The sequence below is a fragment of the Amblyomma americanum genome, chromosome 2 (assembly GCF_052857255.1).
Source record: "Amblyomma americanum isolate KBUSLIRL-KWMA chromosome 2, ASM5285725v1, whole genome shotgun sequence".
Taxonomy (NCBI): Eukaryota; Metazoa; Arthropoda; class Arachnida; order Ixodida; family Ixodidae; genus Amblyomma; species Amblyomma americanum.
In genome coordinates, this window is record NC_135498.1 from 564,060 (window position 1) to 586,038 (window position 21,979).

General features: G+C 46.0%; 1 protein-coding gene and 1 long non-coding RNA gene across 4 annotated transcripts; one reads left to right on the forward strand and one right to left on the reverse strand.

The window, feature by feature from the left end:
* The first annotated feature begins 2,251 nt into the window (after positions 1–2,251).
* Positions 2,252–5,540, forward strand: LOC144120409 (THAP domain-containing protein 11-like). 3 transcript variants are annotated; one of them, XM_077652749.1, is made up of 5 exons: positions 2,252–2,541; positions 3,243–3,404; positions 3,618–3,888; positions 4,051–4,161; positions 4,460–5,540. In XM_077652749.1, exons 1-5 carry the CDS (start codon positions 2,360–2,362, stop codon positions 4,976–4,978), a joined length of 1,245 nt encoding a protein of 414 aa, XP_077508875.1. In that variant the 5' UTR covers positions 2,252–2,359; the 3' UTR covers positions 4,979–5,540. The 3 variants fall into 3 exon arrangements, with proteins under 3 accessions (XP_077508875.1, XP_077508877.1, XP_077508876.1); XM_077652751.1 differs by lacking the exon at positions 3,618–3,888 and having other exon boundaries at positions 3,209–3,404; positions 4,460–5,529; XM_077652750.1 differs by lacking the exon at positions 3,618–3,888 and having other exon boundaries at positions 4,460–5,529.
* Positions 5,541–6,279: 739 nt separating this feature from the next.
* LOC144120410 (uncharacterized) lies at positions 6,280–8,254 on the reverse strand. The gene is made up of 3 exons (XR_013312438.1): positions 8,148–8,254; positions 7,787–7,851; positions 6,280–7,684 (listed from the first exon to the last, which is right to left on the reverse strand). It is a non-coding gene; the product is annotated as an uncharacterized LOC144120410 (long non-coding RNA).
* Positions 8,255–21,979: the final 13,725 nt, after the last annotated feature.

A 21,979-nucleotide genomic window follows, 5' to 3' on the forward strand; every position in this document is an offset into this window, starting at 1 on the left:
TGAGCCAGGATCCAGCAAGGCACCTCATAATTGTGCGCCAGTCTTCGTTCTGGCTGCGATACCCATATCCAGCGAAGTTATGCTGGAATCTTCCTTGCATTTAACAACGTTTCCCACTGAGTTTCTACGGGAAACCTCGAGCTTGGCATCCTCACTGCCATTTTGTACGTAGATGCTGGCCAGGAAAGCTTTCCCAGTGGCACGCAGGAGCTTGATAAAATTCTATATGCAGACAAGATATAATAGATGCAGCAGAGGCAGTGCTTAATTCTGAAAAAAGCGCCACACCATTCCACTTGCACTGAAGCATCAAGTGACAGGCGGCTAACATTCTAATGTAGAAGCTTCGGCGTGTTGGTGGTGGATCATTCTCAAAACAGCGCAAACAATTCGAGGGCGCAGACACAATACGTACGTCTCGTCTATGCGCTCTCGTATTGTTAGCGCTGTTTCGTATTGTTCGCTGCACGGCTATGTAGCAAAAAAAAAAAATATATATATATATATATAGTATCTTGAAGACAGTCTGTGAAAGCTGCCTGAATTTGCTCCTCATGACCAAAGAAGCGGCAGCGAACTCACGCCAGCCGAGTTCACTCGCATGAATGACAAGGGTGATATCCTATAGCTTATAATTAATTCTGTATCCCTCCGCAGGGCCCCCTCAACAAATTGTAGCTGCCCTGGAAAATACTTACAGGACATGCTTTAGCCTCTTATACAGCTGCATGCAGACAGTATCCTTGATATTTTACAGGTGGTTAAGGCAAAAACAGAGCTTATAATTAGATCTGGCTGTCCTCGCCACTGTTAAAATGTGACAGCCGAGCTCACTGCTGTACTGCCTATCACTGCTTTTTACATAACAAAACCGCCTTCCATTTTCAAACAACCGGAAGGGAAAAGATTCTGAGTGCCAAAAAATAAGTGCGCTTAGACCTATAGCTGCAAAAAGCACCTGTCGGGTGAAATTCCATTTAACATAATTTCAGTTACTCGAAGAATGCATGTGCCTGCCAGGAAGCCAAGATTTCTTTAATTTTTCTTTTGCACTTTTGCTGCAAGCCTTCCCTAAAATTGGTGTGAAAATGTGAAAATATTTCTAATCGTGGGGAAAATTTTGTGAATAAAATGTGAGGCCGCTGAACCGCTTCAGGAAAAGTGGAAACGTTATTTTCATACAAGCAGATCATACAAGGCCCTCAGAGGTGAAATACTGGGTTTAAAAAAACCAGCTCAGTAAGAGATGCATCATAACAAATTACATCCACCAGCAAAACCATGAGCATTTCGCATTGCCCTTTGTCGGTAGCAGACGACATAGAACGACGCGATTTTTCATCATCGCCAATATGCTCGAAGGGGCTCGGTGGGGAAAAAAAAGGCGCCTAGGTGGTTACGTTGAAATTATTTGAAGTCAATGGCATGCAGGTTTCTTAACTATGTGCGTATCACCCCACCGTTACGACGATGAGGAGAAACATGCACAAACCAGCAGCGACGGCGCTGGTAGAAAAAGTCGCGGTGGCGCCATCTAGTGGCGTATACGCCAAAGAGCACGCCCGCGCCCTCCCGTTCGCGCCACTAGGACAGCATTCTAGTTCAGCCTCCTTGGCTATGGCCGTTGGCTATGGCTGGGCAGCTGCACTGGTTGCACAACGGTTATAAACGGCTGAACCAGCGGCCAACGTTTCTGATATACTGCGGATACGTCGTTCATTGTAATTCTAACTCTTGAAGCAGGCTAGTTAAGTTAGAAAGATGTATCAGCATTTACATTTTGTTTTTTTTTTTTGTGCGTCACGCGACCTTTTGTTCACTTATAATACCGAAACCGAGATAACAAAAAAATCGGTTGTGTATTATTTAGCGGTCGTAGGCAAACCTACGTGGTGTTCCATGTATTCTAATGTCTGAAGAATCATTTGAAAAGAAACATGCAATAAAATAAGTGTATATAGTCCTTTAACGCTCTAAAATCTAGAAGCGTTTGCGAGTAGGTAGGCTGGAAACGCCGATTGGTCGGTGGGATGCGTGTCTGCGTGACGTTTTTTTTCGCTTCGCCCTCGTTCTCAACCGGATGTGGGGTAGCCCGCCTCTCTCGGCCTGTCCCTAGAGGGCCTAGGGGATCGCTAGGTCCGTCCGTCCGCCGAGCGTGCGTGTTCCGCAGGCATGCCCTTTCCCGCGCGACGACAGCGCCGCGCGGGCGGAGGCGGAACTACTGGGAATCGCTCGTGCAGGTGCTGCCTGCTTGAAAGCGTGGGCGCACGTGATTCAGTCCGGCCGGTGCGCAGCGGAGTCTCCGCACGGCTAGTGTGCTTTGCTACTTCGACGAGGGTGTTGAAGCGGAATTTTCGCAATGGCAGAAACGGCCCAACGAAAACAGAAGCGGGGTCCGAAGTACTGCTGTGTCGTGGGCTGCCACAACAGTGCAGACAACAGCAGGGAACGCGATCCGCCTGTGAAACTGTATCGATTCCCTGGAAGATGGTACGAGAAAGAAAGGCGACAATCCTGGATCACCGCTGTAAGGAGAGTCAAGTAAGTCGTTACAGCCTTATCTCGCTTTTTGCTTTGACCGTTTTAGCTACTAGTTTTTGTTCCTTAACACGACGCGCGACGACTGCAGAAAGTTATCTCGAGCTCGCTGCCTTCTCGCAGTCTGTGTGTGTGTGTGAAAGCCAAGCTACGGTGGCATGGGGAGAACATTAAGCGTTTTGATTCGGCTTGTTCTTTTAGACGTAGGCGTCCCCGTTTAAATTCACACTCGCAATTTGATTGTTGTGCTGTTGGTTAAACTCAGCTGAACTACGGACGTTGTCAAAGGTCTGCAAGTTACGCGCCGGGCAAGCAGCTTTCTCGTGTCGGAACGACTGCTTTTAATTTCAATATACTTTGGCATTGCTTTGCTTGTTCGCTTTGTTGTGCCTCTTTATTACGGTAGAATATTAACTTGTGAATATCACTTGTCCAGTGCTTAGAAGCTCGGCGGTTCTCTCATTTGCCACCTTCGAAGATCGTGCGATTTTCTTTTATTTGTTCATGTCTTTGTTGTGTGCATATGTGTTCGTTCGTGTCCTTGTTTTCGTGTGCGCTCCTGTTAGAGTGCGTGCACTCGTTCGTGTTACTGTGCGTGTTCGTGCATTTACCTTCGTTTTGTGTTCGTCTATGTGTGTGAGTGCATGCATGTGTGTTCCTGTCTTTGCAGTGGATAAGAGGGAATATTGTTCTTTCTTGTGCAGTCCGGATGGAACTTTGTGGCAGCCAAAAGAACATACGCGAATTTGCAGCCGACATTTTGTGGGCAACAGCAAGAGTGACATCAGCCAAGATCCATCCTACATCCCAACCATTTTTCCACCTGTCTACAGAAAAAAGGCGCCTGATCAGGAAAGGGCGCAAAGGTATGAAAGAAAACTTGTGAGGCTGCCAGCAGAAATTACAGACTCATGTTTTGAACAATGTTTTGTTGACTTAACCTGGTTTATGAAATCGCAGAGTCAGCATAATATGAATAATAGATGCATGGGCAAGTATTTAGTGATTACATTTCATGGCAGGTTTTCTTGCAGCCTACCCGATTGGTATTAACCTTAGCTTTTGATTGTGCAACGCAGGTGGCAGGCACGTTTCAAGAAGGAAATCTCTTCGAGACAGCTTGTAGGAGATGAGCATCCATCACAAAGTACAGCGGTTGGAGCAACAATGCAGGCCCCGGAAACCTCCCTTCTGGAAGATGTGCATCGCGACTTCAACACCATGGATTTCAGCAATGCATTTCTGGAAACAAGCACAGCTACCTCTTTGCTTAACATGAGTGACTCGCATTCTTTGGTGCTTGTGTGTAGTGCAAGACAAAGTCATTCCACTGGAAGAAAGAGGGACGCTGTAAGGACATCTTTCAGTTTGGGGCTCCTGTGCAGTCAGTGTAAACAAAACGCGCTACTAGGGCAGCATGCATTTGCTTTTAATAGTGTCCTTTCAACTGCCCTAGGCAGCACACTAAGTTTGTCTAAATACCACAAAATATCCTTGTTTCATGTTTTTCAGGCATGCCAAACAGAGGAATGTGCTACTTCAGGGAAGCTGGCTCTACTTCTCTCAGCAACAAATGGCACTGAAGCATCTGCTCAAATCGCACACACAGAAATGAGTCACAAGGTTAGACGATGCTGCTGTTCGTTACCTAATTTGTTGAATTGTGGTGTTGTCTTGCTGTTAGCACCGCACCTCTTGTTTCAATCCAATTTACTTGCATTATTGGGCAAGGTTCCTTTCTAATTGGTTGTTCCTGCATGACATTCCTGTTTATCATTTTTAATGCCTGTGTTAATTTGTTTTTTAGAATGAATTTGTTTAGACACCGTAGAGTACAAATGTCACTTTAATGTATTATTCCTTTTACCTAAGTGTATCTCCTTTTCATTTCATCATCCTGTATGTTTATTCTCTCCTGTAGGTTGCAAGTACAGATGAAAATTGGAAGCGAAACTGTGGATTTTTTGGCTTTGAATCCCTAAAGGAAAAGGAAGAGGCACTGCAGGATTTGTGCGGTGTGACACTGCAAGTTTTTTGCCTCCTTCTGAACTTGCTGCCAGCACCACAGTACAGGCGCAATGTCATGTCAAGGGAAGACAAGTTATGCTTATTCCTTGCCAAGCTACGGCTTGGGATCACATACAGTGCCTTAGGAGCTATGTTTGGTGTCACAGCCACAACAGCGTCAACTGTGTTTAGAAAGACACTTGACATTCTAAGCATTGCCCTGAAAAATTGGGTCTTCATGCCTTCCCGAGAAATAATTAAGCTTTCTTTGCCTGCCCCGTTCAAAGACAACTATCCGAATTGCACCCTAATAATAGATTGCACCGAGGTCCGCACAGAAACACCATCAAATCCAGATTGTCAACACATGTTGTATTCTCATTACAAAGGAGGATACACGTTGAAATTTTTGATAGGCATAATTCCTAATTGAATGTTAAGTTTTATTTCTAGGGTTTATGGAGGAAGGCACACCGACTCTTTCATAACCCAGGACTCTGGCTTCCTGCAGCTTCTCAAACCAGGGGACTTAGTTTTAAGTGACAAAGGATTCCCAAGCATACGGACAACTGTAGAAGGGAAAGGTGCAGTGCTACTTATGCCTCCTTTTAATGCAGGGGTTGGACAGCTGTCTGAACAAGCCATGGAGCAGACATACAAGATTGCGTCTGTACGCATCCATGTAGAACGAGTAATCCAAAGGTTGAAGATATATCACGTTCTAAGCAACAGAATACCGCTAAGCCTGGTCCCACACATGAACAAAGTAGTGTCTGTGTGCGCTGCCCTTGTGAACATGCAAGCACCGATAATTAAGAAGTAGGCCTGCTTGGTTTGCTGTGGCATTCATAAATTGGTTTCCGTGCATGGATTACATTTGTAAAAGAGATGACATTTCAAAAGAAACAAAATAGCTCTGCAATTTCATTTGACAACCTGTGACTAGACAACCGCAGTTATGTGCACTTTAACCAATAAATTTGTTCCGCAATCACAACAATGTTTTCCGTCTGGTTTTTATTTTGAAGTGATAAGTCCTGTGATGGTTCTGTAATGTGTCATTGTACTGCATGTGAATGTTTTTTTAATCAGTCGTAAAAAGCTAAAGAATGCAAAATTGATAGTAAAGGACACAAGCCAATGCATTGACCTAATTTGAGAACACAGCATTTATTCTTGGTTTATTGAGTGTGAACTGTAACCTACTACAGCAATGGAGATCACTCAGACAACACAGACCAGTATCAAATAGACCAATGTGCAATGTAAAAGCATATGCTGCTCAATTATAATGAAACGTAATGAAGGATTCTGATTGTTGCCCTTATTTGTAACAATGCTGTCTGTAAAAAGCAAGCAAAGGCTTGATGATATATTTTATTGCTATAATAGACAAGCAGTTCTTTGCAAAAAAAATTTACAGGATAGCATTTAAGTCTGCTGAAGAGCTGAAATGCGAAAGCCTTTCCTCTTTATCTGTTCACTGTTCTTTTTTACTTTTTATTTAAAATTTTATCTTGTAGTTTTATTTGTTTTTGTTACTTTTAAAATTTTGTTTCTTTATATTTTATTCTTTGATTTTATTTTTATACTAAGTAAGCCTTCTCACGCATTTACATAATTTTTCATCGAATTCGTCACACAAAAGCTGCTTCAAACACAGCATTTCATTACTTCAATTAAATTAATTACCTAATTTAAATTCAAGAACCAAACTTTTCCCATTTTAAAATCTACTCACGCATTACCTAACACAATCAAACTTGTACACATTGATCTCAACAGAACTACATAATTGTGTGGACAAAATTTGCGGGCACTTTTTACTGACGCGACATAACCATGTAATGCTCTCGCATTATTAACCCTACCACACCAAATTAAAGCAGTATGACTACTGTTACGACCGGATAAGATATCATGAAGAACAGAAGCTGACATTTGGGACAACGAAAACACAAACAGGTTTACTGGCACTTTGAAGAAATTTATTTACCTATTTTACGAAAGAAAGAACAAACAGTCAAGAATTAAGAGTTCGTAGCATCGAACGACTGGATGAGCCTTATCGCCAAGGCCCAGAGCGTTCGTTCTGGCTCAGGATGCATGTTAAATAGGCTCCGCCCCTTTCAACACACGAGGCACAGATCGAAACAGTCACCACACATGGCACGCGGAGCCCCGTGAAAATGGGCGAGGAGGATTCGGAGGTCGGCTGCTACTTCGCTGGAAGTCAAACACAGGCACTTGTCAGTCACGGTTAATTTCGGGGATGCTGCAGTTTCCTTCTTCCCTTGTTGTCTGACCACTGTCGCTTCTTGGAAGAAACAGACAAAGGGAAGGCCATTTCCCCCCTTCCTGAAGAGCATGGAAAGATTCTGCAGGCAGATTCGCAGCACATTTTTTTTTTCGTGGGGGCCTCGTGGGTCAACGACCTGTCGAAATTGCCGCTACCACGTGGTCATCCTGGTCGATTGAATCTTCGCATTAATCTTCGGCAGGTGTGCATCCCGTTCATAACACTACACAGACGAACAACAACTATGCATTGCAATAAGCCCGACTAGATAAAACTACAATTACAACAAAAATTACTGCTTAAATAGGCTCGTCTACAGGGAAATTATAAAAGCAAAATATACAAAAGAGTTTAACTTGAACAAAGCCAAAATACAATGGCAGATATGCCAGCAAAAAGTTTGATTTCAGGAAATCATCGAAAATCAATGCAGAAAAATAGAGCATACAAGCCTAGAACAAACGCTGTATCAAAAATTTGAAATAAAAATGCTCCATCTTGGGGATAAGCTCCCACAGAAAAGCCTCGTCCCGAATTACTTTCACTATTACAGAATGTTTGGGGCTGTACACATAAAAAAATGGCCCATTGCAGGTTGAGGATATACAGCTGGACTTGCATTTGTGTGTAATAACAATGTGTGGGTCTCAGCACAATCACATCCCCATCAAACATTAAGTAGGGGAGCAAGCTCCTCCTTTCTTCGTAGTCTATAAAAGGTTCTTCCTTGTACTTGAATGTACACTTGATTTCAATTAGCACAGTTTCACTGCCAATTGTTGCCAGTCCATCTGGGCTACAGCACAGCCATGGCTGCTGCGGAAGCACAACGAGTCCTGCCTAGAACATGAATAATTGAGATTAGTGCTTAAGCTGAAACATACAACAGGAAAGAGAGCATGCCTGGAGTAACTTGTAACGTAAACTCGTGAGTAACCTCACCTGCACAATACGGATGCCGAGCTTTCTTTGCAGATCTTCTCGTGCTGTGGCTTCAGTTTTGATGCCTAGTGAAACATATTTACACGTTATACTTCAGAGCAAAGAAACCATGAACATCACACTTTGAAATCAGGCTTGCTGTAGCAGAAGTGAAAGCAGTGATGTGATACCATAACTAAACACCTCAAATGTTTGTTTAAAAAACATAAAAGAAAAATAGAACACTGACGCCATTGAAGTTATCGACTTTGTGTTTAAAATTTCTTGCAGTGTTTTCTGTATTTCTGTTGCATAGTATTGCCCCTCCTGTAAGGGCCCAGAGTGGCCTGCAGTATTCTGTAAATAAAAAATAAATAAATACCATAATGCATTGCAGAACTCGTGTACGATGACGTCTTGCAGAGGCTATCAGCAGCTTTCTGGAATCCTTCGTCACTTCGTTTTGTGCGTATGGAATGTGCTTTCGTGCTAGTGATTCGAAGGCGACGTTCTTCATGCCATCTGCAAATTGGAAAATTTGCAAAAAAGAATCAACACAGTGTATATGAGATGCGTTGGCTATCCTTTACTAAAGTTTAGTTCCATACCGTGAGCAATTTGCTTGGCCTACGGTGTAGAAGCACATGTCGCATGGTGCTTCTTTCAGCACTACTTTTGTTTTGTAGATATTCGCCATTTCCTCATCCATTTCAACAAGAAAGTCTTTTGCCTGTGTTGTTTTGTCATCAAGGACATTAAGATACCGGTAAACAGGCCGGTGTGACATTGGTTGCAGTAAATCGTGAAATATTTCTTTTTCCACAGTTTCTGTGACTTTTTCAACAATGTCATTTAGGACGTTTGCACAAATAACATCATCAGCGCTTCGATCTTGCAGCTCCAATATTTCTCTCAGTGGACACATTATGTCCGGATAGCCGAAAACAATATTAGGGTCAGCAGGTTTGATGTCAGGAATGCTGCTGCCCTCTCCTGTTATGGAGAATAAGACAAGGGGTAAGGAGAGTAATTATTCACTCAAACTGAAAACTGCCAGTTAGAATTGTGTGACACGTCGGATGTCCAAAAATACTTACGAGGGAAGAGGAAGTGCTCTAAGCTCCTCTTGGGATTTCCTTTCGGTTTGCCCCATTTCTGGGGCTCGCTGGTGCACGACTTCACTTCGTGTTGATCCACGTACAGGCACACCGCTGCTGCGTGCTTGCACTTAGCTGCAATTCCAGCCTTGCAGGTGCAGCGCCCCCTCTCGAACAAGCAGCTCCTGCTTTTCGTGGCACGACCATGCCAGCTATGAAATGTGGAAATAAAATTGAGACAGCGTGGACGCCTGCCGACTTTTTAAGCGTGATTTCCTTCCCAAATTTCCCTGCTACAAATTTTCAGCAGCATGTCATTTGGCACAGTGTACATTTTTGCAGCTTCGTTTGCCTCTCTGTCACACTATTACGGGCGCGCGTACAAAACTGAAAATAAGGCAAAAGATTTGGTTAAAGCTTTGACTATTTCAAAAACCCAGCACAATGTTAAGCGAGCGCGTCGCGCGAGCGATACCATAGCTACGACAGCGCGCCTCTAGCTCGGCACCCCTCACGCTGAACATCGCGTTCGTGAAGCATATTTTACATATTTACGTCTTTAAATCCGACAGTCGCAAAAAATAAAGTGCGTGCATGCCATCAAAATCGGAATAAAAACGTGAAACTAAAAAAAAAAAGGCGAACAGTACGTGTAGCTTTTCAGCTCTTAAGTTCGGCTGCCTCCCGGCCAAGCCAGCGGGTGATGTTCTAACGGATGGTGCACAAGTGTCTCGTACCTTTCCAAGCTTTACAGTGTATAGTATGATATGGTCATAAAAATTTTTCCCCCACGCCGGAAACGTCGTTCACGAAAGCACACGATTAATTCTGTTAATTCTGCAAAAATGTCATATCGAAACCCATGCATTACAACAACGGAGAACTTCAATCGAATGCACCGCTTCGTTTCGTACCTAGTGCTTATAAAACGTTCGATGATTTGAGCATATAACAAACGGACAGGCTTACCTCAAGGCACACGTCGTAGACGACACTGTCGCTGACTTGTGACACGCACTTGCCTTTCAATCTGGCTTCGTTGTTTTCAATTATTTGCTCCACGGAGTAAACATGATTGAGGAGCTTTTCACCTTTGATTAGGTTCGCCTTTCTGAAAAAGCTGTCGAGTTGGCATATCTTTTTGAACCCGCACTGCAGCCGGATCATTGTGACACGCGACAGAAGCAGCGCGAAACGTCTGCACGTGCGAGGAAGCGTGAGCGAAAGAAGGAAGCTTGCACGAGAGCCCCCCCCCCCCCCCCCCCCCCCCCCGTCTATCCCCACTGTTTATTTTCCTGCCAGAGGTGGCGCTCCCTGTCCGGAGCAGCAGCGCCGCTCGGCGGCGCGCGCGTTTCGGGAGCTCTCCACGTATTGCTTTTTTGCGTGGTGCGCTCGTCGGCGGCAGCCAGCTGAAATTGCTGTACAGTTCTCGCTTCCACGACATTACGACGACCCACAAAGGCGCTGACCCGCGAGAAATCGCCAGCCACATAAAGGTACGCATTTTATCTTAAATTTCGCTTCATGAAGTGCTGTACCGCTTACCTACATGCCTTGCGCATTGCAGGACCTCGTTATACTGCTGCAGCAGCACGTGGCTAGTGTCGTGCTAGTGTTCAAAGTTTTGTCACACCATTACGACGACCCACATAAGGCGCGATTTGAGGACCGCCGGCGTCGACAGCTGAACCGCCGTCTGACAGCCACGCTGAAGCGCTTGTCGGGCGTGCACATTCTGTCCCCGCCGCGGTGGCTCAGTGGTTAGGGCGCTCGACTACTGATCCGGAGTTCCCGGGTTCGAACCCGACCGCGGCGGCTCCGTTTTTATGGAGGAAAAACGCTAAGGCGCCCGTGTGCTGTGCGATGTCAGTGCACGTTAAAGATCCCCAGGTGGTCGAAATTATGCCGGAGCCCTCCACTACGGCACCTATTCTTCCTTTCTTCTTTCACTCCCTCCTTTATCCCTTCCCTTACGGCGCGGTTCAGGTGTCCAAAGATATATGAGACAGATACTGCGCCATTTCCTTTCCCCAAAAAACTAATTATTATGCACATTCTGAACCCCGAGGTAAGGGTTGAACAACATTTTCGCAAGTTTTCTCGTGCAGAGCTCACTAAATTGCGGCGCTTGTAACTTTTTTTGCAGCACCGTTTCCTGGGTGCTTGTGGCAAGCCGATGCTGTCCTTATTTGCCGCGGACCGATATCACGTGGCGAGAGTCCGGGGCATCGACCTGATGTCAAAGATTATCGTCGCGGCCCTCGTCAAGATCTGCGGACTAGGGATCGCGTAGGAGAGGTGCACGTCGTGCACCGGTGTCGTCGGTGCGGAGCAAAAGGGCACAAGACGGACCACTGTGGGCCTACTGCTCACCGCGCCGCTGCAGGTCGCCGTTGAAGTGCTCCTGCAAACGGGCCTTTTTAGAGCCACCTTATTGTTTCCTGGCAGATCACGGGCGTCCCGTTTCGTGGCCATGTTCCCTCTCTTTGTCGAAATCGGCGCCAGGCATCAAAACTCGCGCTAGGCCTTGTTGCACTGTTAGCAGAGTGCAGTGCGCCTTTGTTCCTTTGCAGTGGCAAGTGCAGGGTAAAAGTGGCCGCGATGATTCTGCCACTACAATCGGTCCTTTATGATCGCTATCAGCTTCAACGGTAAGTCCAGAAGTTCCGACTCGCGCATTGTGGAAATCGCGTTTGGCCTAGGTATACAGCATTCACCCAGTGCAGTGCAGCTTTGTTGAATTCCTTGGAGACTTCTCGCGATTTGTCGAAATTGACGACAGCCGTGAAAATTTACATATTAGACCTTGCTACAGCATTAGCCCAGCGCAGCGCGCCTTTGTTTCTTTGCGTTGGCAAGCGTTAGAAGCGCGTGCTGTCCCACGCTTTGTCCAAGTCGGCTCTAAAACTCGCGCTAGGCCTCGTTGCCGGGTTGACAAAGTGCACGGCTTTGTTCCTTTCAATGCAAGCCTCTGCCACTACAGTCGGCGCCCTTAATTTTATGATCGCTATCAGCTTCAACAGCAAGTCCAAGAAAAGTTATGACGATCGCGCGGTGTGGAAAATCGGCGGTAGAGACAAAAAACTCGTGCTTGTAGCTAGAATTACCCAGCTCCAGTGCGCCTTTGTTTATTTTCGTAGCGACTACTACTCGCGCTTTGTAGAAATCGACGCCAGCCGTGAAAATGTACATATTAGACCTCGCTACAGCATTAGCCCAGCGCAGCGCGCCTTCGTTTCTTTGCGTTCTAACTTGTATGCAGCGCACCTTTGTTTGCTCGTTACTTTTGTTCTTTTCAGTCGTTTCCTGAATCCGTCCAAAGAGCCGGGCTAGGTGGATGATTGTTCGCCGTAAATGGAACCACATGGCGATCGCACTGCATATAGCACGACTTTGGTCCCTGTGTTTTTTAAATAAAAACTTCAGATGTCGAAGGTCATGGTCGTGTCCGAGGATTGCCTCGACAGCTGGAGCAAAACCCTGGGGACCGCACACGCTGCGTCGTCGCTACCAAGTGAAGAGGCACAAAACGGCTGTCATCCTTAATAAAGGCCCTTCTCGGGGCCCCCTCAGTGTTTCCTGGCAGCTCACGCGCTTTCCACCCTGTGCACGTGTTCTCCTCATTTCCAATTAAATAGGTCCTTCAAACCCTGCAGAAGGCTTGAATTAGGAAATGCTAATATCAAGATGGTACTTAATTGAGAAACTATAGCGGCTACAATGACAAAGGTGAAGAAGGGCTGCAGAGTTACACGCAGATAAAAAAGGTTGGGGGCACCCAGTAACAAGCTGAAATGGTTTTGGACAGGACTAAAGTTAATTGCATTTGGAAGAGAAAGACAAGGTTTCATTTTGCAGAGTAAGCTTGCATCTAGAATGAACAGAGAACGTTGCCTCACACTGCTTGGGCCTGTCGTTTGACCCCTCATTGACCCCACGAAAAAAAAAGGATGTCTCTCGGAAACTGCGGAATCTCCCCCGCTTCAGGGGGGGAGTGTTGACCTCCCCTTTGTCGGGTTCTTCGCGACGCACGATGGACAAGACGACGAAATGGAGCGGGCAAAGCCGCCTTTCGGAAATTAACCGTGACTTACAGGTGCCTAGCTGTGTTTGGATTCCAGGGAAGTAGCAGGGGACCTCCGAATCCTCCTCGCCCATTCCCACGGGGCTCCGCGTGCCATGTCGCCATGTGGGGTGAAATGAGCAGTGTGCAGAGTTTAAATGAAACAAGTATGAAGCTATACAATGAAGCCAATTACAGATTTTTGTACAACAGCTAGAGGAATTTCAAGAGCATGCTGTGTGGTGCTAGTTATCTCAGTCAAAACTAATGCAGTCAACTATTATTTCGTATTTTTGAAGATGAATGTGTACCAAACACATCGGTGCATCAATTGTGATGCTTGAAAAAAGTTGTACCAACATATAAACGCCCATGTCGTGATAATCAGGAATACTGAAGAATTAAGGAAAATAAACACATTTTTTTTTGTTCGGGCTCACACAGCTGCTACAAATATCTTTATGCGTAGCAATTTAAATGACTCTGCAGGAAGCTTTTTGGGTAAAAAGTACAGTAATGCAGAAAGGAGTCTTTTGTAAATGCACTGTGTAGAAATAGCCATACCAATTCCATGTGATCGTTCGATAAATGTAACAAATACCGTGCAAAGAAGCTTGCTGCATAGTATAGTTTTCTGAAAGTTAATGGTTGCAGACCGCTCTGCAGTCACTGGATGTGATTGAGTATGCACTGCATGACAGTGCGTGGATTTCAAAGCAGTTAACCAACACAGAGATGCTTGTTCATATCACTTACCACACATATAAACATGTGGTGTCTCCCCTCAAGTCCGCGTTCGTCTTTGCGCTGTGAATGTAAGAATGGCCTAGGTTCATCAACGCTGCTTGGAACTTAAACTGCGAGACTAACTTCTATGCTTGCTGAAACACTGCACAAAAATTGTGTGCATGGACTGTCACTGCTTTTGACCTGCTAAGAAGTTTCACATCTAGCACAGTCAAAGGCCATGCAAAGGCCATGCATGTGATTTGGTCACTATCACTTCAGGAAATTAGCACTCCAAAACAGAGTGTTTTTCACCAACTTTGGTGCACTGCTGATTATAGTTTATTTATAATTTTGTAAAACTTAAAGGGACAGTGAGGAGAACTCTATCAATCTGATAGTTCGACAATTCATGGCTTTGTTGTCGCTTGTCCGGGAGCGAAAGATGCATTTATTTCAAAGAAATTTGAATTCGAAGTAGAAAAAGCTTTACCCGCCCTCAGATTCAAACTCGGTGCACTCTTATGTCGTCACGGCAACTCTTATGATGTCACAAGGACGCAGTGATATGAAACGTGACTTAAACGCATACTCCGTGATTTCTGGCGCTAGCGGTGCTGTCTAGCAGCAGCCGAAATGAAAGCTACCGCCGCCGCACGTTGAAGGCATCTATCGGAGGTCGCTTCGTTTACGTTTGCACCGGCGTCTTGCCAGCGTTACGACGGATCCCGTTCCCGAACCCGCCAATGAAGTTCTCGCAAAAACTCTGGCCTGCATTTAAGCGACCTCAGCCAAACAGAACGTGCGGTGCTTTTGAGGGAGCACGGTTAGGTTAGGCGCCAGGGGGTCTTTCCCCCTTCCTGAGTGAGCAGCCGTTGATAATTAAATATATATCTTAAACTCTGTCAATTTTTTTTTGTTAACAAAATCTTATAGTTCGGCATTTCATGGCTTTGTTGCCGCTTGTTGTCTTTGTTGCCACACAAAAGTTGTCCTCGCCTTCGATCTCTCCAAGGCCTTTGATCGCCTAGACCATCAAGCGATCATGGCGGCACTCTTCCCCTTGAACATAGGTGAACGTACGTACACCTATATTCAAGCCTTCCTTACTAACCGCACAGCCGAAATTCACTTCGGTCTCCACAAATCCCGCCCATACACCCTTAGTGGGGTTGGCACCACCCAGGGATCTGTTTCTCTTCCCTTTTCTCTTCAATCACACTCACCCCCTTGCCCGCAAACTACAAACCATCCCTCACCTTCGGCATACACTCTATGCTGATGATATCACTCTATGGACCACCCATGGCAGTGATGGAGACAGAGAATACTCTGCAGTCGGCAGCTACCCTCACCCAAACATGCATGCGCGGAGTATCGGACACTCATGCTCTGCGGAGAAGTCGGAGCTCCTCATACTCCGCCCCACAACCCGAAACTGCCCCACAGCCTCCATCCCGGAGGTGCACACTCTCCGGGTACTGGGCCTCCACAACCAGAACAACGGGAAAAACACTCTCACCATCCAGAAACTCAAGCAGACGGCGGTGTCGATATCCCACCTAATCCGCCGAGTTTCTGGACACCACCGGGGCATGAAGGAGCATGACCTATGTCGTCTCATTCATGCCTTCGTCCTCAGCCGCTTTCTTTTCACGCTCCCCAACCTGAAACTCCAGGGTACAGAAATCTCCACCCTGGATGCCATTATCCGAACAGCATTTAAGACAGCACTACGCCTACCCCTAAATGCCTCAGCCGAAAAACTCCTCCAACTAAGCCTACACAACACGATAGGTAAGCTTATCGAGGACCACCAACAGACACAATACATACGTCTCGCGAGAACCACCACCGGCAGACACATCCTACACACCCTCGGTATCGGGATACCAGCGACGGATCCCACACAGCTCCAGGTCACCCGCCATATTCACCGCGAACTACTTATTAAACCTTTCCCCAAAAACATGCACCCCACCTACCACGAACCCCGCCGCAGAGCTCGCGCACGGGCGCCCCAAAAACAATATGGCATGGAACCGGATGCCGTGTGGGTGGATGCCGCATGCACAGGTGAGGACCTGGTTGTAGCCATCACGAACCCCTCCCTACAACCGGTTGCCACCCTTCACATATCCCCCACTGCCACTTCGGAGAAGACTGCAGAGACCGCTATCGCCCTAGCCATCACGTGCACGGAGGCCCGGTATAATCGGACTCTAAAACTGCCATGCTAAATTTCGCCCGCGGCAGAGTTCACGTCCCTGCATTTCGCATACTGAACTCCCTCGCCGCACTCCCGCCCCGCCACATGGAGCTCATATGGGTGCCTGCCCACTCCGGGAATCCCGGAAACGAGGCTGCCAACGCTTCAGCCCGAGGTTCTCTTAACCCGGCACCGGCGGCCTCCGATCTAGGGTTCTTACGGGAGCGCATGCATTCCTTCAGTGAACTGACGCAGGCCTGCAAAGCCGAGCGTCGGCTGTACCCCCCACCCCATCCCTCCCTCGACAATTATCACCAGACACTTTGGAGGCGGCTCCAAACACGCACCTTATACCCTCCCCTTGTATATGCTCGCGCTATCACCAAGTCCACACAAAACCCTCCTGTACCCTCTGCCATCACCCCAAAGCCACTCTCGATCATATATTTTTCCTCTGCCCGGCGGATCCTCCCCCGCGGGGCCTGGAGACCCTACTGCGCCCCGAGGACCCGGCCAAGCAAGCCATCGACACAGGCCGGGCTGCCAGCGTCATGGGCCTCCGGGACATGAACGTTTGAGTGCAGGATACACGACAAGGGTACACGGAAAGCGCCAAAACCGCAACGCTCATACGTAAGAACTTATTCGCAATCATGCACAACAGCATAGCCGACACAGAACTAGAACACGTAATTACAGAAATAGTTCCAAAAAAGAAAAAGCAGGGCGGCAGCACCTTCGTAGTCAACATCTACAGCTCCCCTAAGCAACAAAAGGACACAAAATTCCATGAACTGTTCCACGGCATAAGCAGCCTAGCCAAAGGAAACAAATTGGTAATGGTGGGAGACTTTAACGCCAGAGACACAAGCTGGAGCTATGGCAGAGCAGACAAAAAAGGCAAGAATATAAAAGAAGCGGCGGAAGCCACGGGGTGCCAATTGATAACGGACCCATGTACCCCCACTAGGACCGGGAACAGCGTGTGCAGGGACACCTGTGCAGACCTGACGCACGTCAAAAGAACGGGGCAAACGTCGTGGGAAAACCTTAATGAAAACCTAGGCAGCGACCACTATATTATCAGCACGCAGATTACAGCCAGAAGATTCAGGCGGAGAATCGGCACTGCCAAAATTACGGATTGGGATGCGTTCAGACAGGCATGCAAAGAAAACCCAACCGAGGGGATAGACTCGATTGAGGACAAACAACGCAGGTACACCAGGGAGATAGACAGGACAGAGCAGACATCCCGGGTGGACCCCAAAACTCCTTAGGCTATGGGAAGCACGCAAGAGGCTCACCAAACGGTGGAAAAAGCAAAGATACAATAGGAAGCTAAGACTGAAAATTGCGGAAGTAAACAAGAGGGCAGAGGAGTACGCGGAACAACTAGCGAGAACGAATTGGCATTAATTCAGCAACTCGCTATGTGGCACTCTAAGTACAGACAGAGCGTGGCGTATACTCAGAGCCCTCCTCGATCCAGCTAAAACCAAAACCAAAAACAATAAGGTGATCCACAGACTGGTCCATCAATTTCAAGGTCCAGATTCGGAATTAATAGAAAAAGTTAGGCAGAAATGCTTCGGCAACAGCGACCCAGCAGCGTACACCCAACACTACCGAGGACAGGAAAACCAAGAATTAGATAAACCCATAACTATAGGGAAGAAGTCTACGCAGCAATTAGAAGCACAACAAGAAGTACAGCCGCAGGGGCGGACAAAATTACAAACGCACTCATCCGTAACCTAAGAGACGGAATGACTGAAAAGCTGGCCGAATACTTTAATAAGCTATGGGAATCAGAGACTGTTCCAAAAGAGTGGAAGCACGCGGAAATAGTAATGATTCCCAAACCAGGTAAACCAATGCAGATAGAAAACCTCAGGCCGATATCTTTAACCTCGTGCTTGGGGAAATTATACGAAAGAATTATAACCTGGCGGGTGCAAGATTACATGGAGGAAAACGAGCTATACCCCCATACCATGTTTGGATTTAGGGCAAAACTGTCCACGCAAGACGCCCTGCTGCATATCAAGGACTAAATATTAACCAACGTACCCAGATGCGGCGAATGCATAATCATGGCCCTATACACAAAGGGAGCTTTTTGATAACGTTAGCCACGAAGCCATACTAACAGGCCTTGACGATTTGAACTGCGGGAAAAGAATCTACGGATACGTAAGAGCTTTCCTCACAAATAGAACGGCTACAATAGGGCTCGAGGAAATCAGGACCAAGAGCTTTCAAACACCCAATAAGGGAACGCCGCAAGGGTCAGTGATTTCACCCATACTCTTTAACATAGCAATGGTTAAGCTGGCTAGACAGCTAGAAACCATACAAGGCATAAGACATGCAATGTATGCGGACGACATCACTGTGTGGGTCACGGAGGGCTCACTCAGCGAAAAGGAAGCGAAACTGCAGGCTACCGCAACGTGCGTAGAAAATTATGTTAGAGACAGGGGCTTGGCTTGCTCGACGGAAAAATCAGAACTACGAAGGGTCTGGACAGGTAAACTCAACCGATCCGCACCGGAAACAAAAGAACTAAAACTAAACGTTTATCTAGAAGGGCAACTCATACCGGAAAAAACAACAACCATCAGAATATTAGGGATGTGGATTCGATCCAACCAACGGTGCACGCAGGCGTTCAGACTAATACAGAACTCGGCGACTCAGGTCGCCCGCATGATAACGAGGGTCTCTAGGAAAACCCACGACATGCGAAAGAGCGACACGCTTAAGCTTGTAAAGAGCCTAGTGGTTAGCCGATTTACATACAGCATACCGTACTACAACTGCAACAAAGCAAAAATAAAGCTAGCGGACACGATACTTAGGAGAGCATACAAAACAGCGCTACACCTACCGCAATCAACCTCGACGGAGAAGCTAATGGCTCTAGGTCTGCATAACACCTTTGAGGAGCTAAGGGAGGCCCAACTCGTAGCTCAGCTCCAGAGGCTAAAAAAGACCAAAACAGGGACAGAGCTGCTCAAAAGATGCGGCTACGAGGGTGCACTGTCAGAGATAAAAAGATCACAACGAATACCCGATGACCTGCGACAAACAATTAGGGTAGCACCAATTCCCAAAATATGGATCCGAAGCTGCACAAACAGCGACGGGAGGCTAGGGCACAGTATGGATGTGCAACAGAACCTAGCCAACAAAGAAAACATTACGTACACGGATGCGGCTGCATACGGAAGAACTAGACAACATAACAGAAATAGAGCGGTTGCAACGGCAATTAATCATGAGCCCAAAGAAATAGCCAGCGCAACTATCAGGGATGGCAAGATTGAGGAGTTCTGAAAGGCGCAAAAGACACACACACAGGAAAACAGGGGGATGACACAAAGAGCGCCTACTACCAACTGAGTTTATTGCGGAAACATCCTCTTTTTTTTATTTAAGCATACTGTAAGCCTAGTTAGGCTCTTACAGGAGTGGGCAAAATAATGGGACAATTATACAAAACAATAGCATATCCAGTATAACATACACGAGATACAGAACATGCGCCTGCAGTAGAAAAGACCATAGCAAGTAGGCTGAGACCATCAACGGTCAAAGGACATGCGCATTGCTATACACGTTCATTTCGATGCATTTAAAACACTGGAAAGGAGAACGACGAAACCACGAAGCGATGCAATCGGGTCAACACGATGCTCTTTTTATTGTAAATTCTGTTTTTCAAAAAACGACTCTACGTTTTTCAAAAAGATATCACGAGAGACATCGTCCATGAATTCGTGAGGCAGATAATTCCATTCTTCAATGGCTAACGGAAAAAATGAGAATTTATATGTGTTACATCGCATTGGGATGGGTCTGATGCACTTTTCATGGTTTAACCGCTTCGAACGATGATAAGGTGCCTCGATGTACTGATCTTTATCAAGTCTTATGCGATCATTGTAAAGAATAAAAAGAAACTTCATCGAAGCAACGCGTCGTCGACAAGCAAGGGTAGGGATACGCGCATTAGCTCGCAGGGAAGATACGCTGTCATGACGTGAGTAGCAGGAATAAATAAACCGGAGGGTCTTATTTTGAATTTTTTCGAGTTGATCGCTGAGGTAAGGCTGATGGGGGCTCCAAATGATGGTGCCGTATTCAAGGATGGGCCTTATGAGGGTATTATATGCTGTTAACTTTACATGAGGAGGAGCTGCTGACAGTTTTCTACGGAGGAACCCCAGCTGTTTGAATGCTTTTGCACACGTGTTGCGTGTTGCACACATATGCGTGTTCCAGCTTAGCTTATGGGTAAATGTAACGCCTAAATATTTCACCCTATCCACCCTCATTATGTTAGATCCTGATAAATTGTAGGAATATACAAGAGGCACTTTTTTACGGGTAAATAAGATGCAAGACGTTTTGTTCATATTAATTTCCATTCCCCATGTTTCGCACCACCTGGCAATGTTATTTACAGAAGAATTTAATTTTAACTGGTCGTCCGGTCTACGCAGCGTAGTGTACGGAACCCAGACGTCCGCGAAAAGCCTTATTGTTATTCCAGGTTCAGCGCAGGCATGGGTATCGTTGATATATATTAGGAAAAGGATCGGTCCCAAGACGGATTCCTGTGGGACCCCGGAGAAAACGTTCAGTCATTCGGATTGTGCATTATTCATTTCAACATATTGCGTGCGACCTGTGAGGTAAGATTTTATCCAGGTTATTACTTTTGAGTTAATGCCAATAGTACGGAGCTTGTCGATTAATTTAGAATGTAGAACACGATCAAATGCCTTCCTAAAGTCGATCAGAATGGCATCTGCTTGAAGCTGGGAATCGATCACTTGTGCAAAATCATTTGTTATTTCTAATAGCTGAGTGATTGTTGACAGTCCTTTTCTGAAGCCGTGTTGTCTGCTGTAAATTAAGTTTTCTTCCAAAAACGTTGTTATGCATTTGCTGATTATATGCTCTAATAGCTTGCAGCTGCAGCTAGTTAATGAAATTTGTCTATACATATCTACAGATAGTCTGCTGCCGCTTTTGTGAATTGGAATAACCTTTGCACATAGCCAGTCGGACGGAAGGGCGCCCGTTTCTAGGGAAAGTGTGAAAATTTTGTGCAGAAACGGGGCCAGTTGTTCCGCGTATCGCTTCAGAAATGTATTTGATATGTTGTCTGGACCAGGACACTTTTTGACATCAATCTGCAAAAGCAAGTTAACTATACCCGTCTCGGTAATCACGATATCCGGCATCAGTGATAGTGGCTCACTTATGGTAGCGCTTGTAGCAAACTCAGCAGTAAATATACAGACCGGAAATGTTGATTGAAAGAAGTTGCGATAATATGGGGGTCTGTAACCACTCTACCGTCTATTTCCATTTGTGATACGCGGGGCTCAGGTCTGGATAAATACCGCCAGAACTATCCTGGATCTCGAGTAATAAAATTAGATAAAGTTGTGGAGAAGAACATTTCCCGCGCGTTCTTAATTTCCAGTTTTAGTTTGCTCGCAAGTTCACTTATCTGAAAACTATTTCCTTTTCTCCTGCGCATACGCTGTAGTCTTCGTTTCAGATGAGTGATGTTACGTGTAATCCACGGGGTTTTCCTTTTTGTTAGTTTTATCCTTGTAGGTACAGATTTTGCCTCACACTGTTATCGCTGCTTTTACTTGTAGCCATGGGTTATTTACACAGCGGGAATCTGCACAAGAAAAACTGTCGAGGATTGATTCTAGATGATCTATAATGCCTACATCAGCTGCCCTGCTGTAGTCTTTAATAGTGACGAAAGAGTTACAGTTATTACAATCAGCGTGGTAGCGCAGGTGAGGAAAAGTGAGAAAGAGCAATTTATGGTCCGACATCCCGTTTTCCACACTAATTTCAGGACAGAGAAAACTAGACACAAAGGCTAGATCTAGAACGGCAATTGCGGTTGCTTGGACACGCGTTGGCTCATTTACCACTTGACATAGCGAAAAACTAAACATTATATCCAAAAGCTTTTCGCAGTTATTTATTTCGTTTTTTCCGATTGCTAAGTTCGTCCAGTCGATACCTGGCAAATTGAAATCGCCTGTGACGATGAATTTTGCGCGAGCGTTGAATTT